General features: G+C 38.6%; 2 protein-coding genes across 3 annotated transcripts; one reads left to right on the top strand and one right to left on the bottom strand.

Annotated features, from left to right (window-relative positions):
* Positions 1–384: 384 nt before the first annotated feature.
* On the bottom strand, positions 385–4,950 carry vps36 (vacuolar protein sorting 36 homolog). The gene is made up of 14 exons (XM_077505051.1): positions 4,738–4,950; positions 4,587–4,655; positions 4,414–4,484; positions 4,177–4,291; positions 3,947–4,036; positions 2,780–2,866; positions 2,598–2,630; positions 2,420–2,497; positions 2,211–2,345; positions 2,057–2,122; positions 1,914–1,978; positions 1,519–1,603; positions 1,355–1,431; positions 385–710 (listed from the first exon to the last, which is right to left on the bottom strand). Exons 1-14 carry the CDS (start codon positions 4,831–4,833, stop codon positions 629–631), a joined length of 1,149 nt encoding a protein of 382 aa, XP_077361177.1. The 5' UTR covers positions 4,834–4,950; the 3' UTR covers positions 385–628.
* A 190-nt stretch (positions 4,951–5,140) lies between these two features.
* proser1 (proline and serine rich 1) lies at positions 5,141–14,394 on the top strand. 2 transcript variants are annotated; one of them, XM_077505049.1, is made up of 12 exons: positions 5,141–5,701; positions 5,797–5,862; positions 5,973–6,041; positions 6,119–6,213; positions 6,406–6,499; positions 6,634–6,744; positions 7,047–7,148; positions 7,225–7,303; positions 7,434–7,526; positions 9,304–10,552; positions 13,327–13,471; positions 13,553–14,394. In XM_077505049.1, exons 1-12 carry the CDS (start codon positions 5,657–5,659, stop codon positions 13,673–13,675), a joined length of 2,271 nt encoding a protein of 756 aa, XP_077361175.1. In that variant the 5' UTR covers positions 5,141–5,656; the 3' UTR covers positions 13,676–14,394. The 2 variants fall into 2 exon arrangements, with proteins under 2 accessions (XP_077361175.1, XP_077361176.1); XM_077505050.1 differs by lacking the exon at positions 7,434–7,526.
* Positions 14,395–15,414: the final 1,020 nt, after the last annotated feature.

Genomic DNA, 15,414 nt, shown 5'->3' on the forward strand with positions numbered 1-15,414 from the left:
AGCACACTCAAACTGTAAATTTGTGCAAATAAGTGCAATATTATGTGAGATGTAAATGAAGTCATAATACTACCTGAAAATAAGAGTTTTATTTTTAACTCTTTAAGAAAAGGTAGCCTAATACAATCATTCATGTAAATTATCCTTTGCTAGTGCATTCATTCAAGTTGCACTACCGTATGAAAAAATGAAAATAAATTTACCTTATACAAGTTCATTTGTGCATTTAGAACTCACAGGATAATCTGTCCTTCCTCAATGAGCCACATAAACCACGTGGCAGGCTAATCTAATCAGTGTGGACTGCATACTTTGATTTTTACCTCTGGAGAACCATTTGAAAAGAGGAAGCTTTCTATTACAAGTTAAAGTGACCCACAGCAGTAAATATGCCATTCATAAAAGTGGCAAAGGTGGATTTTATTTACAAGATGATTTGTTACATATTCATTCATATGCATTCTATTACCATGCTAAATTGTGTACACTTTGGTTTAAAAAGAACGAGTGGACACACAACAAACAATACTTCTGAACATCTTATGATAGCAGAGAGCGCACAAAGAGGAGTCAGGCTAAATGAAAGTTCTGATACACATACAGTATATCGAGAATGTATACAAAAACCTCAAAAGAGGTTTGGGTAGAACCTCAAACCCTCAACGGAGTCATCTCGACAAAGGTGGCCCATCTTCTCAGCCAGAAGCAAACTGCAATACGGAAGTGGGAGAGATTACAGAGAGAGTGAACAAAAATTAATGGAAATTGACCTGAAAACTTTTGAAGGGTCATTTAGTTGCCATTCTGCCTTTGATAACAACTAACATACTGTATAGGACAAACAAATTGGTAGCTAGCTTGCTTGGGGGGGGTAACGTTTTAGTAGCTAGCTAGCATTAGCATTCAACCCTTGTTCCTGGTCCAGGTATAGAAACAAAAAAAATGGTAGCTAGCTAGCTTGCTGAGGGACAGTGTGTTAGCAGCTAGCTAGCATTAGCATTCAACCCCAGTTCTTGGTCCAGTCTATGTGTTCTTGTCATTATGTTTATCTTTGCTAAAACATTTCTTATGGCTTTAAGTGTCACATAAGACCAAAAAAGAAAAAAGAAAGAAAGAAAACAACAACAACAAAGTTACATGATCATGTATGTCACCAAACTCTATTTCCACCCCCTTGTAATTTACTTTCTTATCCCTCCTGCAATTCCTTAATAATATATTTATCTTCTTTTTCTGCCCATTTTCTCTATCTCAATCCAACCGGTCAAGGCAGATGGCCGCCTAACACAGAGTCTTTTTTTTCCCCCAAAAAGGAAGGTTCCATTGCACTCAAGTTGCATATTAAAACACTTACCGCTCCTTCGACAAAAGTACAGAGAGACCCAACAGTTTAGCAAACTCCTCTGCTGTTAAAGAACCTTTTTCTGACACCTGAGAAGAGACAAGAAACAGGGTGTTTAAAAAATGAATTCTTCCCCTATTTGTTATGGTAGGAGTGTTTGTAACAGCGGCGCTCACATTGTCCAGCGCTGAGGCGATCATTTCCTCTTCGCTGTGAGACTGCAGCTGCACCACCATCACGCCACTATCAAAAACACGCAGCCTGCGCAAGGCAAAAATTGTGTCATATTAAAATGATTTTGCAATCTTTTTTTCTCCATCTTTTGCCATATACGTGAATGACTAGTATGTACGACTATTAGGTGTAGCTTGGTGCAAAATCCCAGGAAGTGACAGGAAGGGGTCAAGATTTTCAAAAACAGGAAGCCTGACAGGAAAAGCCTGGCTGGGTCTTCTGTGTAGGTCGACCAGGGGCGACTCGAGGCTCAGAGGGTTATGGGTGCCACTTTGAGCTTATGTGGGCAGTGTGGTAGGATTTATTTATTTATTTATTTATTTTTAAGACAACTCACCTCAGTGGGAGCTTCAAGGACTCAAACATCTTGCATGCATTCAATAAATCTTCTGGAGATAAAAGCTGTTTAAAAAAACAAAAACAAAAAAAAACCCATTCAACTTTGGTTGTATTTTTATTGATTTTTGACAATAGGATTACCTCCATGCCTCGAGCCCGGTTGACCAGACAGTACACTTCGGACAGCGCCATCATCCCTCCCCGCTCCTGAGAACATATCAAACAGCGGAAAGGTGTTGTGTGATAAACTGAGAAGGGATTTAAGATGGCGGCCTGCGTGGTATCTCATGCTCACTTCCAGAGGGGCCTGGAGCATATCTCCCAGTTGTTTAGCCAGCTGCATGTGGTAATGCGTGCCTGAGCCATGCGTTTCCCGGGTGACGGGGTTGGCGATACCCATGCTCAGCAGGTAGGACTTAAAGCGGATGGTCTTCAAAGTAGAAATAATCACGTTATTGTGTGTCATATGTGAAAGAATCCAACTTGGTGAGCTCTTGTTGTCACCTCATCCTCGGTTATGTCCCCTTGCTTGTCTTTTATCTTGTTTGCTATAGATTTGGACAGCTCGACCATCTCTTTGGCCTGTTTTTACAGCGAGGGAACACATAGTAATCAACCAGTAAATAAATCTAATTGTTTATATCATACAAACAAAGTGAAAAAAGATACACGTGTTCTTTACCTTTACCATCAGCTTACTGAGATCCTCAAAGGCCTAAAAAAATACAATAAAAGGCACACCATTGATACAATTCAGAAGCATGTTTATATCAAAATCGTTGATTCATTAATTGCTAGTGCATTTTTCTTTACTTTCACCACGACAATAGACCGAACATGGTCAGCCAACTTATTTTAAAACACCTCTGAGATGTTTTTGTCCGTTTCTTTCCTCCTCTCCTCGATCTTCCGCTCAATGCCGACAATCCCGACTGCTCGCGTCTTTCCTGCCTGCAAGACCACAATGGAGAAGGAAAAAGAAAAAAAAATGTGAACGTTTTGAGAGCAAAGGATACACGAGAGCAAGGAACAAATTGCAGTTAGCGGCTAGCTAAACATGCGTATATTTACAGCAATAAGAAATGTCGAGCTGCTGATCATAGGCTGCATTTATAAATTAATGTGAGTGCAGCACACATTAAAGTTTTACTTCTTATTTTAAAATGGTTTACCTTAATCACAATCTTGCATTGCATTGTTGCCAAAGGTACAATCCTGGTGGATTAATGCGCTTTATAAATAGTTGTTATTCAAAATGAAAGTTAGTTGCCATGACTACCGTTGCATCTTCTTTGCCTTCTTCTTTTAAAATAGAAGAAGACTAAAGAAGAAGATGAAGGCGATGACGACAAAGAAGAAGCAATGTTAGCCATGACAACTAACTTTCAGGTTGCACAACAATTTACAAAGCGCATTATTCCACCAGGAGTGTACATGCAATGCAACGCAGGATTCTGGTTAGGGTAAGCCATTTAGAATTTAAAAAAAATCCGTCATCCTTGTGCGATGCTGGAGGCAACATGCACTCCTGCACCCCAACACTCTGAATAACTGAAGGCACATTTGAGCACCATTCTGAGTTTCCGAATGGTCTTGAGTGAAGTGGCAGGAATTTTGGGGGCGACAGCTCTAATGTTCATGGTATCTGTTTTTTTTGTGTGAAACAAATTAAAAGAAGAAAAAAAAATACACATTTTACTTCAGTTGTAGAAGTTATGGTCACAAATGAAAACCTGCAAAGTCGTATTATCAGAACTGCAATTTAGCAAGAGAATACTATAATGTATTTTTGTGGTGATTGTTCCATACTGTTAAATACTGCTTGCATGAATGTAATTTAGATTGGAGGGGATGTAAACCAAAGTGGCAAAGTACCCATATGGCTGGTTCCAAAACAAGTCTGCATCTGAAATGGATGCAACACTGCCATCCTGTGGGACAAGTTTTAAAAGGGGAGTGGCCTGCGAAATTGCCTTTTCACTCCTCCATCCAAAAGTCCAAGGCAGAAATAAATGACAGGGGTGTACAAACCTGTAATCCGACTTCTGTTGGGACGCGTTGGGAATCGGGTGTATTCTGCCATCTCTTCTGAGTCATCTCCTCATTTAGCCTCCTGAAAAACTAAAGATTAAATTGCACCATAAAGTAGACATATTATGGAAAATTGGCTTTTTAAATGCTTCCACACCAATCGTTGGGTCTCTGAAGTGCCCGCCCGGCGCACACTTATTAAGTGTAGAATTTAAACAAGTGGGATTTACCTCAATCTGTCCATGTTCTTTAAAAGAGAGTTTGATGTAGGAAAACTTGCTGTGTTGGTAGGGACCTTGCTCCTTGTTGGCTGGTGCTGGATGAAGGTGTATCACAATTTTTGCACTGCAACAAATGAAAACAATACATTAAACAAAATATGAATTGAATGCAAATACATACAATGCTCTTTAACAGCAAGGTCACATACACTTCAAAACACATGTGCAGTATACTACTTTACTCACCTCTTCCCTATTCCTGCAGCCTGCTCCTCAAAAAATAAAATTTGTGACAATGGTATGGAAATACAGCAGTCCTGTGATAAAGAACAGACATTCACAAGTCCCAATGAGACAGAACACGAAAATATGTGTATGTTTTGTTATGTTTACACTTTGCAATTTCTCAGCGCCCTTACATGGTTTTTACTGTCCCTCCAAATCAGGCGATGGGTGCTCAGCAACGCAATTCCAACATCTAGTTTAGCCTACAACAGTGCAAGAAACCAAGTTCCGCATACACTGAATCTGACATGAATGTACGTAGAATGCGGAGTAGGAATATTATACCTTGTCGTCGCCATCATACAATCTGACGCCACGCTGCTGTATTACTAAAGTCTCATTTATTTCCAAAAGGCCGTTTGACCACGAAAACCGATCCATTTCTTGTGATACTGGCGTCAGATAGTTTCTTGCAAAATAAAAAATAAAACAATCAGTGGGGCGTCTTATCTTATGTTTACTTCCTGTTCATACTTAGTCTAAGAGGGCCCCGGCGCTGCCTATTGAAAAAGTCCAAATTATACTGCTAAAAATATATATTTTTATTAATTATGACATAATTAACATTTTAAAGTATATATATAATATTTTTTACTTTTATATTGTCTATATATTTTTTAAATATTTACATTTTGTACATATTTTTCTAGCTGGCGTTCTGTCGAGCTGCCTTGTAGAGGTCCTTGAACGTGTTGGCGTGCTAGCGGCAGCTGTCATTTGTAGCTAGCATATGAGCTATCGTCCCCGTCGCGTTTTTTTGTTAATTTTGTTATTTTATGCCATTATTTTAATATTTTCTGGTATCGAATTTAAAAGAACACAAATGAAACGGACGATGAAACATTTTTCCAGCTGCATAACGCCTTTTAGTTCAACCATAGTTGTAAACGGAGCAGCGAAAGTTGACTAGCTTGTTGTTGGGGATGTGAAGCAGGCAGGTTGTGCACTGCACCTCGAAATTATCGCTTCTCTTTTTTTTGGAAGTCATTGTTCCAACGGGGGAAAAGTTGTGTCGCGTGAGATGAATGTGAAGTACCATAAATGTATTGGTATTATTCAATGGTTTATGAATATGCCAGCATAGTTTGGCGTTACATCATTTGAAATTATTGTGAATCACGATATTTGCATAGTGGATTTACCACGCCTGTGGTACATTTAAAAAAAACAAAACGAAAAAAAAATATCTTTTAATTGTATCACCATGGATAAGAAGTCATTTGACATCGTCATAGATGAAATAAAGAAGGTAAAATTTGTTTGGTGGAAAGAAAATTCACACAATTGTGATGAACACTCAATCAACAATACGGTTTCTAATTTCTCAATTTGTGCATTTTTCAGTGTGTCCTGACTGATCAGCGGATTAAAGCCATTGAGCAGGTCCATGGATACTTCTCCAGCGAACAGGTTATCAGATAGAAACACGGATAGATCAAATTTGTATTATGATTAATAGATCAAATTCACAAACTTATATGAAGCAGTCTCACGTTGTAAGATGTCTTCTTTATGTACAGGTCATGGACATACTGAAATACTTCTCATGGGCAGAACCTCAAATTAAAGCAGTAAAAGCTCTGCAGCATGTAAGCAATGTTTTATAGACGACGGTCTTGCCATTCTGTTATTTTCTCATGTTTAATAGATTTTTTTTTTCTTGTAGAAAATGGTCGCAATCCCCACCACCAAAGTTGCGAACATTCTGAATTGCTTCACCTTTTCAAAGGACAGAATTATTGTCTTGGAGCTGATTGCTTTGTGAGTGCACTCTCAACTCAACTCAACTCAACTCAACTTTATTTATAAAGTGCTTTAAAAACAGGCATAACTGTATACAAAGTGCTGTACTTTAGCTAATATAACACTAGGCGTCTTGGAAGATCATCCTATTTGGTTAATTCAGGTGTGAAATTGTTGGATTTCCATAGCAACTTTTTGTCTACTTTGCAGGAATATTTCAGATGCACAAAATTACCGTCCTGTCGAGGATTTGTTTCGCATACACTTGTCGGAGAAGAAGCGTGCTCGCAGGATTCTGGAACAGGTATTTATATATACAGTCAGACATTGCTCTATCTTGTGTTAGGATGAATGATTTTGTTTTTCCAAAAGATCAGTGATGAATGTTACATATAATCTCTACGAACATACCACATTCACTTAACGTTATTTTCCAAGGTATGTAAAGTGGGTTGCAAGGCTCCTGTAGCCATGATCTCATCCTGCGGTATGATACCAGGAAATCCATATCCGAAAGGCAGACCCAGTCTGGTTACAGGCACATTCCCGGTAAGTCACATAAGGTTCTTGACTGTATACAGAATTTTTCCCCAGATGCAGATATTCTTAGATTCTGTTTAATCAAAATCATGTTTACTGTTAATGATTTTTTTTTCCATTGAGCTCCATGTTGACGTTTTTTTTGTTGTTTTTTTTTTTCAAATCCAATCTAGACACATTGAAGGTTTGGAATCAGTGTCACGATCTGCTTGTATTGTTGAAAATGCGATGCAATACCTACAATCTTTGATATATGGTAAAGGGCTGACGCTGAACCAAATCTGATTTTTTTTTTGTTCCTTGTATCACAGGGAATCCCTCCCTTAAAGAAAGAGGGAGAGAAGAAAGATGACCCTTCTAACAGTATGGAGGGGAAAGGGATTGCTTCTCGCATAATCGGACATTCCAAACCAGTAATGAGCACTCCAAAACTAGAACTGCCTGATATGTGAATGACTTCTTTTCATTTTATTATGACTTGTCTTTCAGTTCCCTTCAAGTTACAACCCTCATCGGCCCGTGCCCTACCCCATACCCCCGTGCAGACCTCATGCTACCATTGCACCAAGTAAGAGGCAAAGCTAGTCCCTGCTCTAGACTGATGACAAAAAAAAAAGGTTCAGTGGTGGGCGTAAAGTCAGATCTTGTTTGATTGCAAGTTGGGCAATGACAGTCCTGTATTTGCAACTGCTACACAGGTGCGTACAACAGCGCAGGCCTTGTTTCTATGGGAGGGGTCATAACGGCCAATGTGCCCCCTCCCCCCTACAACTCTGCCCACAAAGTAGCAGGTATGGTTCAACTGAGAAGCCTGTATGTGTATGAGCAAGTAGACGCCTATTAAAGCTGGCATGCTGCTTACCTGCGCTTCTGCAGCTTTCAGGTGCACAATTTGCTTTTTTTTTTTTTTTTAACAGGTGCACTGAATGACCAGAAAATGACAACTCCTGGTACATTTTAAGGCTGTAAACGTCTCCATATCCAATGCTTTATGCTCCTGAATGACCCACATTGCATACATAAGCGCTTTTTCTTTAAACAGCTTGACAGATGCCATGTCTACTTTGCAGAGACATGACATATGGTCATATCATAGTCAAGGTATCTGAGGAAATATGTAACTTGTGTTTTTTGGTCAGTCAATGTAGATGCTCATTTATCATTTGGTTGCTTATGGCACAAATAGCTTCAGACTAATGCTGTTGCTGGTTTTATTTCGGGGTTCATGCTTGCAGCTCATTAGGGGACTTTTAATTCGCATTGCTTTTCTTTTGTGCCAACTTACTTGAAATTCTTGTTTCGGGGCCTTTGGGGAGGCATGTGAACCACATTTTTTTTTCACTTGTCATTTTCAAAAGTGGACGATGTCAGGCTTGTCAGCCATGTTAATAGTGAAATTGCCAAACCCACTTTTATTCCAACCTTTGAAGTCGCACGTGGGGAATTTCTCTATTCTACTTTTCTACTCTATCTTATTTTTTTTTTTTTTTACAAGTGTTGGATTCTAACATTACAATGGTACCTTGACTTGGGACAGAGGTCAGCAACCTTTCCTGTCAAAACAGCCATTTTAGGCCAGATAAATAACCAAAAATGTGTCTGGAGCTGCAAAACATTTGAATGTTGTGAGCCTAATGTACTGTAAAAACTAATGTAGCCTAATGTACTGGTGGCCCAAGAGCTAATTAGAACTGCACCCTAACACAGAAATATGCAGCATCCAATACTTTGACATTCATTTTCGTCTATCTTTCGTCTTTTTTTTTTAAATTATTTTTATTTTTCATAATTCTGTTTTCATGCATGATTAGAATTTTCTGCTACTCTGTTAAATTTCGGACATTTTTGGCACTTTTGTGGACATTTTATGATCATTTAAGAATTTTGTCTTTTATTTCTGAACATTTTATGGTTACTTTTTTAATGTTTTCTGCCTTTTTTTTCTTAATAATAATAATAAGAATAAGAATATTTTATAGTAATTAAGTAAAAAAATATTTTATGGTAATTTTCTACCTTTTTTTGTTTGTTTCTCAACATTTTTTGTTACATTTTGAACATTCTTTCTGCCTTTTTTTTTTTTTTTAATTAAGTAAGCTGATTTTTTTTTTTTTGCCATTTCATGGACATTTTATGGAAAATTTCTGAGTTTCCTCTTCCTTTTATGATCACTTTTTGGACATTTTTAGGTAATTATAATTTTTATTTTTTTTTAAATTTGAACTTTTTTTGGAATTCATTCATTTTCAAAAATCTTAATTCATTTTTTAAAATCTAAATCATTAATTCGTTTGACAAATATTTTATCTGAAAAATGCAAATATGTTAAAAAACAAAACAAAACAAAAAAATATTTTTTTAATTTTTTTTTAAAGACATCCTCAGGAGAGGAGCCACATGTGACTTGGGAGGTTAATTTGTTCTTTTGAAATTTTGGCCGGCAACATAAAACACAAAATTGACCAAGCCACCTTAAGTGAAGGTGCCACTGTCTTTAGGATTTCCAAAAGTGTGGTCATGTCATGTGATAACGGAATGACAGTCATCTTGATGTCTTCTCACCATTAGGCTACGCCAAACCAGGCAATCCCCAGAAAACGACACCAGGAGTCAACAGTGGGCCGCTGCTAATTCCTCACGGCTCCACGCCGTCCACCCCCGTCCGACCGCACGCTTCCCCCTCCCAGCCCCCTCCCACCACCCCCATCACACCTGTTTTCCCCGGCATGGTGCCCGCTCACAACTCTCCGTCGCCTGCTCCGTCACCGTCCGTCATCAAAACGGGTCCGCAGACCCCCACTGGCCATGCATCTTCTGTCATTAAAGCGCACACCCCCTCTGGTACCCCTTGTGGAACTCCCGTTCCTGGCAGCGGCGGCTTCTCCCCTTCCCCTTTCCATTCTCATTCCCGACCAGGCACCCCTGCCAACCCTCAGATGGGTTCGACTCAGCAGAGGGGTTTTGCGCAATCTACCGAGCACCCTTTCCATAGCGGACACCCCCAAGCAGGTAACCACCCTGGCTCGGTGATCCGTAGCCACGCCCCCTCTGAAACGCCATCTAACGCCCCTGGGTCTTCCGCTCCGGTCATTCCCAGTAGTTCCACCCCAGGCCCCAGCCCCAAACCCTCCCCTGCTCATTCCGGCCAGACTCAGGCCGCCATGGGCCCGCCTGGGCAACTTCAGCACGAGCAGCAACGTGCAGCCGCCAACAGGCACGGCGGCGGCAGTAACAGCCCGGCGCCCTCGGCTTTCAAGGGGACGTCTCGCTCGGGCACGCCGTCTCTCAGCCCTCTGGTGGCCCGTTCTTTGGGGCTCTCGCACCCACCGGGCTCCCCTCAGGTGTCGCTCGCCAGCCCCGTTGCCATCAGCAGCCTCCAGGCTTTGTCCGGCAGCCCGGGACCGCCGCACTACCCGGGCCTGTCCCCTTTTCCCGCTCTGTCCTCCGCCCTCCCTCCCGCCTCCATCCCCTCGTCGAGCAACATCTCCAACCCCTCGCCGAGCGCCATCTACCACGGCCTGGCTCCCAACGCCGCACCGAGAGCGGCCTCTCCTTTCGGCCTCGGCCTCACGTCTGCTCCAGCGATATTCCCAGGCCTGCCGCCGGGTCCGAGCTCCGCTGCGTTCACAGGCTTGGGAGTGTCAGGAGGGCACGGTGCAGGGAGCCCCGTGTTGCCTTCATTCATGGGATTACCAGGAGCCTCTCCGTCTTCCGTGGCGTCGGTGGCACCGATGCAAGCGGCGGCGGCCGGCGTCCCGGCGTCATCGCCGGTTTTACCTGGTTTCGCATCTGCTTTCAGCTCCAATTTCCAGCCTGGGTATGTCACACATTTTGATTTAACCATCCTGAGATGATGTGTAAGGACAGTCAAAACAGTTAAATTTTCTTCCACCAGATGGCAGCAGGTCTATAATTAGCCTCTCCACTTGTTGCCATTGTATAAAGAGTATGACAAGACACACTAGCTCCATTTGAAAGTACATTGAGACGTTTATTTTTTATTTACAGTGTTCCCTCCCTTTTGGCAGTCTCTATGTTTTGCGGATTTTTTTAGTGCAATTTTGCATGGACGTTTTTTTGACAGTAATGTACCTATTTTATAAACTAGATGGAGGTTTGAGCATTGAGAATATTTAACCCCAAAGAGAGAAATGTGAGAAAACGTAAATGCCTCGATGAGAAAAGTGTATAAAATGTGTGGTGAGGGATTTTACACCCTTAAAACATTTATAATAACTGTAAAACATAACGCTTAGTGGTATTTTTGGAACCTAACCCCACCAGTATACGAGGCAACACTGTATATTTTTTTGTGAAATATTTTTTGGTTGGAGTGCCTTTTCCTAGTAACTATACTATATTAAAAATGTTGCAGATTGCAGGGAAGTACTGGCTGTTTTGTACGTGTGATGACAATCTCCCGTCTTCTTCAGATGGGGTATAGGGTGGAAAGATGAAAGCCTGATTGATTCTCCATGGAAAAACCTACTAGTTTTGCTCCATTTTGGACAAAGAAAAACAAAACAAAACACTTTGACATGTCCTGGCATATCCATATCCTACAGTTTTTCTTCAGCTGCAACTGGAGACTTAGACAAGGTGGAAAGAATTTTGAGAATAGTTAAAAATAGTGATTACTGTTTGCACATCATCTTTAGGCTTCTGCGAAAAAGCAGAAAGGGGCAAGAAAATCCTACTAGAACATCTGAATATTACGTAAAGTAAGTCAGAGGCGCTTTCAAGTGTTTGCGGACTCCTATTTCACATGCTGGGTTTATTCTGAATCTGAATACAGCCACATCCACATTTCGAAGAGGGTGTGCACACTTGTGCAACACATGCTTCCTCTCGAAAAGATTCTCTATCTGTAAAGGTTATAGGTCACATTAATGGTGATTGAACTTTTGAAAGGATTTAGCTTGTGCTCATTTATTCCTCTCAAACCTGCCATTTGAACAGGGGTGTGTAGACGTTTTATATCCACCCACTTGTATCTGAGGTGGAGCCATTATGTTCTACAGATTGTACTCTGCCCTAGGTGCGGTGTGTGGACTTTGTCTCGAGTAGAGTATGAGCAGTGAATTTTATATTCCATCAAGCCACACCTAAAGTCCTCCTGTTTTGCATGTGCCTGTTGTGATGCCTGTTTTTTTCTGATATTAAAAAAAAACAAAAAACAATACCACGTTTTTTTCCAAAACATTTTCCACCATTAATGTAGCCTAAAACCTGTACAACACAATGGATTCTCTTTGAACAGAAAATAAGCGGAAGCCCTTTTCACACTGCATTTAGCAGGGCACAGCGCACCCTAATCAGACCCATTCATTGTGTATGTGGTGAGAAGCGGGGATCACAGAATGGAGTGTTGCTAGGTCGGCCGCGATAGTGATTGGAATTTATTTATTTTTTTAATTAAATTGCTTTTACTGAGACAATTCAACACAGAACACAGTTGCATTCAAGAACATATCTTACATAGTAATTATTTTCTGAAAATTGGTCTTTTGTCTTACACATAGCCCAGAAAAATAAAGACCACGGCAGATTGTTGTCAGTCACTTCTTGCCAGCAATTGCTGAACCTCCTCCAGTGTTGCTGTTGATGTTTTCGCAGCCTCTCTGACCACTTTTCTGCCCGTAATTTCATCAATTTTCAGAGGACATCCAGTTCTTGGTGATGTCATGTTAATTCCACTTATGACTCCACTGTATTAGTTCACTGTGTTTCTACTTTCGTTAATGCCTTGCAAATTATTTTGTACCTTTGGTTTCACTGACGCCTTTCAAAAATAACCATAAATTTATATAATCCTATGATGTGGCGGTACAAAACCAGCATTCAATAAACATCAAAAATCAATTTGAACTCTTTTTCCAATTTAAAAAAATCCATTTTAATTTAAAATAATAAATTTTAACATAAAATGAAAATAAAAACTCAATTTTAACTAAAAATAATCAATTTTTTAACTTAAAATAAAAAAAAATCAATTTTCACTAAAAATAATCAATTTTTAACTTAATCTATTTTAACTTAAAATTAAAATTACAAAAATCAATTTTAATTTGAACTTAAATCAATTTATAAAACATAATCGATTTTAACTTAATATTAAAATAAAAAACAGTTTTAACTTAAAATAATAAATTTGAACTTAAAAAAAAAAAACAAAACAATTTTAACTTAAAATAATCTATATTAACTTAAAATTAAAATAAAAAAATCAATTTTAATTAAAAATAATTTTTTAAACTAAAAATTTAAAAAATCACTGTAACTTAATGTATTTTAACTTACAACTAAAATTAAAAAATCAATTTAAAAATAATCTTATTTTAACTTCAAATAAAAAAATAATAAAATAAATAACATAATCTATTTTAACTTAAAATTAAAATTAAAAAAATCAATTATACTTAAATAATAAATTTTAACTTAAAATTAAAACATTTTAATTTTAACTTAAAATAATGCATTTAAACTTAAAATAAAAAATCCATTTAACTTAAAATTAAAATAAAAAGAAATCCATTTTAGCTTAAAATAATACCTTGATTTAAATGTTGATTTTTATATGGTGTACTCCAGTTTGAGCAGTGGCCTCCAGGCTCCAGCAAACAGCGCCTTCCCGGGCCTGCTGTCCTTCCCTGGTGTCCCGGGCTTCTCTCCCGCCGCTTCCACTGCTGCTCTCGGTGGCCTCCACAATCCAGCGATGCAGCCTGCCTTGCTGCAGGTACACACACAAACAGTTTTGTATACTACTTTTTAGGAACTTTTTTTTTTTTTTAACATCTTGCTTTTCCTCATGTTCCAGGCTCCGACATCCACTTTGGAGGGCTTACCTCCTCAGCCCAACGCTTTCACCAACTACCCCGCAGGCCCAGGAAACCCCTTCCCCCTCCAGCCGGGCCTGCACCCCCAGTTAGGTTGGCAGTGATAACTGCCGTCCATCCCTTTCAATGCCCTATCTGCGGCCTTCAGCAATTTTGTTTTTATCCATGAGCTGAAGACAGAAGACTGTGAAATGAAATGAGTGAAAAATAGTATGCGTGTTAGTTGTAGTAAACAGATATAAATATGTTTATTATTTTTAAAATTGATTATGAGTAGTTTTAATGTTATTGTTGTCGCCAATTTTACCAACATGAATTGTGAAAATGAAATGTCTGTGGATACATGATGTCATGTAATGAAATGACCGCTCTCATGTTAATTCATTGATGAAATCAAGTATGTATGGGCATGTAAATTGACATGCTGTATTCATTTTGATAGTCATATTTTATTTTTTTTTAGTTATGATGTTCTAATAACGAGTGAAACACTAATTCCTTCTGTCTTGATTTACATTTTAATACCTACTATTACTTTGAGAGTTGGTCTCCATTTTTTACACTGTCTTTTGTTTGCTCGGATTGGAAATTGCTTTATTGCTTTTGCCAGTAAACCACCGGATACTGTAAAAATTTCTGTGGTTTATATCGTGTTATGACTGTGCCAAGCCAATGGAATGAGATCAGCTCAATAAATGGAACGGTCATCAGAAACAGGTTCTTACATTTGATTATAGAGGTGAATCGCCAAAATGATTGATTTTCCTGAATGTGAGGTTGTCAAAAAAGCCACGTTACATTGCTGACTTGCTGTTGTTTATGCTGTAAACGTGGACCTTCAAGGAGTGCTTATCATAAGCATCAATGAATGATTAATGCCAGTCATCATATGTAATTAGCCATGAGGCATACTGTACAGTATTTAGACAATTGAGGTTGGTTGGTTGTTTTTAAAAATACTTTTGTTTAGTTTGTACTACACAGTACTTGTTTTTTTAATATTGCACACTAGAAATATCCCCCCAAATTAAAAAAACAACAACTTAATACTGTACTAAAGTTAATAAAAATAAACTAAAGCAAAGCATTTAAAAAATAAAGCCAATTAAAACTAACAAACTTGCTCTGAAAAGTAATTACAACTATCTAAATTAAGAGAACTCAAAACTTAATATAAACTAACTAATGAAAATTCCACAACTATTGTAACCTGTTTAAAAAAAAAAAAAAAAAAAATCATTATTGTATTCATTTATTTTAAGGGATACTTTACTTATTTAGCCATTTTTGGCAGTCAAACATTATTTTGCCTATAATAAATTTGATATTTTAATTATTTTTCATGTACAATTCGTACCTTTACAAACACATTTTGTAACTTGCTGTCAACTGAAAATGACATCACAAGGGCTCAGGTAACCAATCCCAGCTCACCTTGTGACTGTCACATGACCAAACCTAGAAAACTAGGTGAGCTGCATGGTTACCTGAGCCCTTGTGATGTCATTTTCAGTCGACAGCAAGTTGCGAAATGTGTTTTTAAAAATGTGTAAAAATAATGAAAGTATCAAATTAATTATAGACAAAATTTGAACTTTTCATTGCTATTGCTAATGGGATAAATGAGTGAAGTATCCCTTTAATTTCATGTAATGAATGTACCAAGCTCTCACAAAGAAACGAGATCCACTAAATGAGTTATTAGTTTTGATCTGGAATTAATTTGTATGTAACATTTGTCAAGTTTCTCGAAATAGGATCTGTTCTTGACAACATAACAGAAGGCCTGTCTATCATCAATAATCAAACTTTTCGAGCAGACTCAATTCAGCGGATGCTTTTG

The sequence above is a fragment of the Festucalex cinctus genome, chromosome 18 (genome assembly GCF_051991245.1).
Source record: "Festucalex cinctus isolate MCC-2025b chromosome 18, RoL_Fcin_1.0, whole genome shotgun sequence".
Classification (NCBI taxonomy): domain Eukaryota; kingdom Metazoa; phylum Chordata; class Actinopteri; order Syngnathiformes; family Syngnathidae; genus Festucalex; species Festucalex cinctus.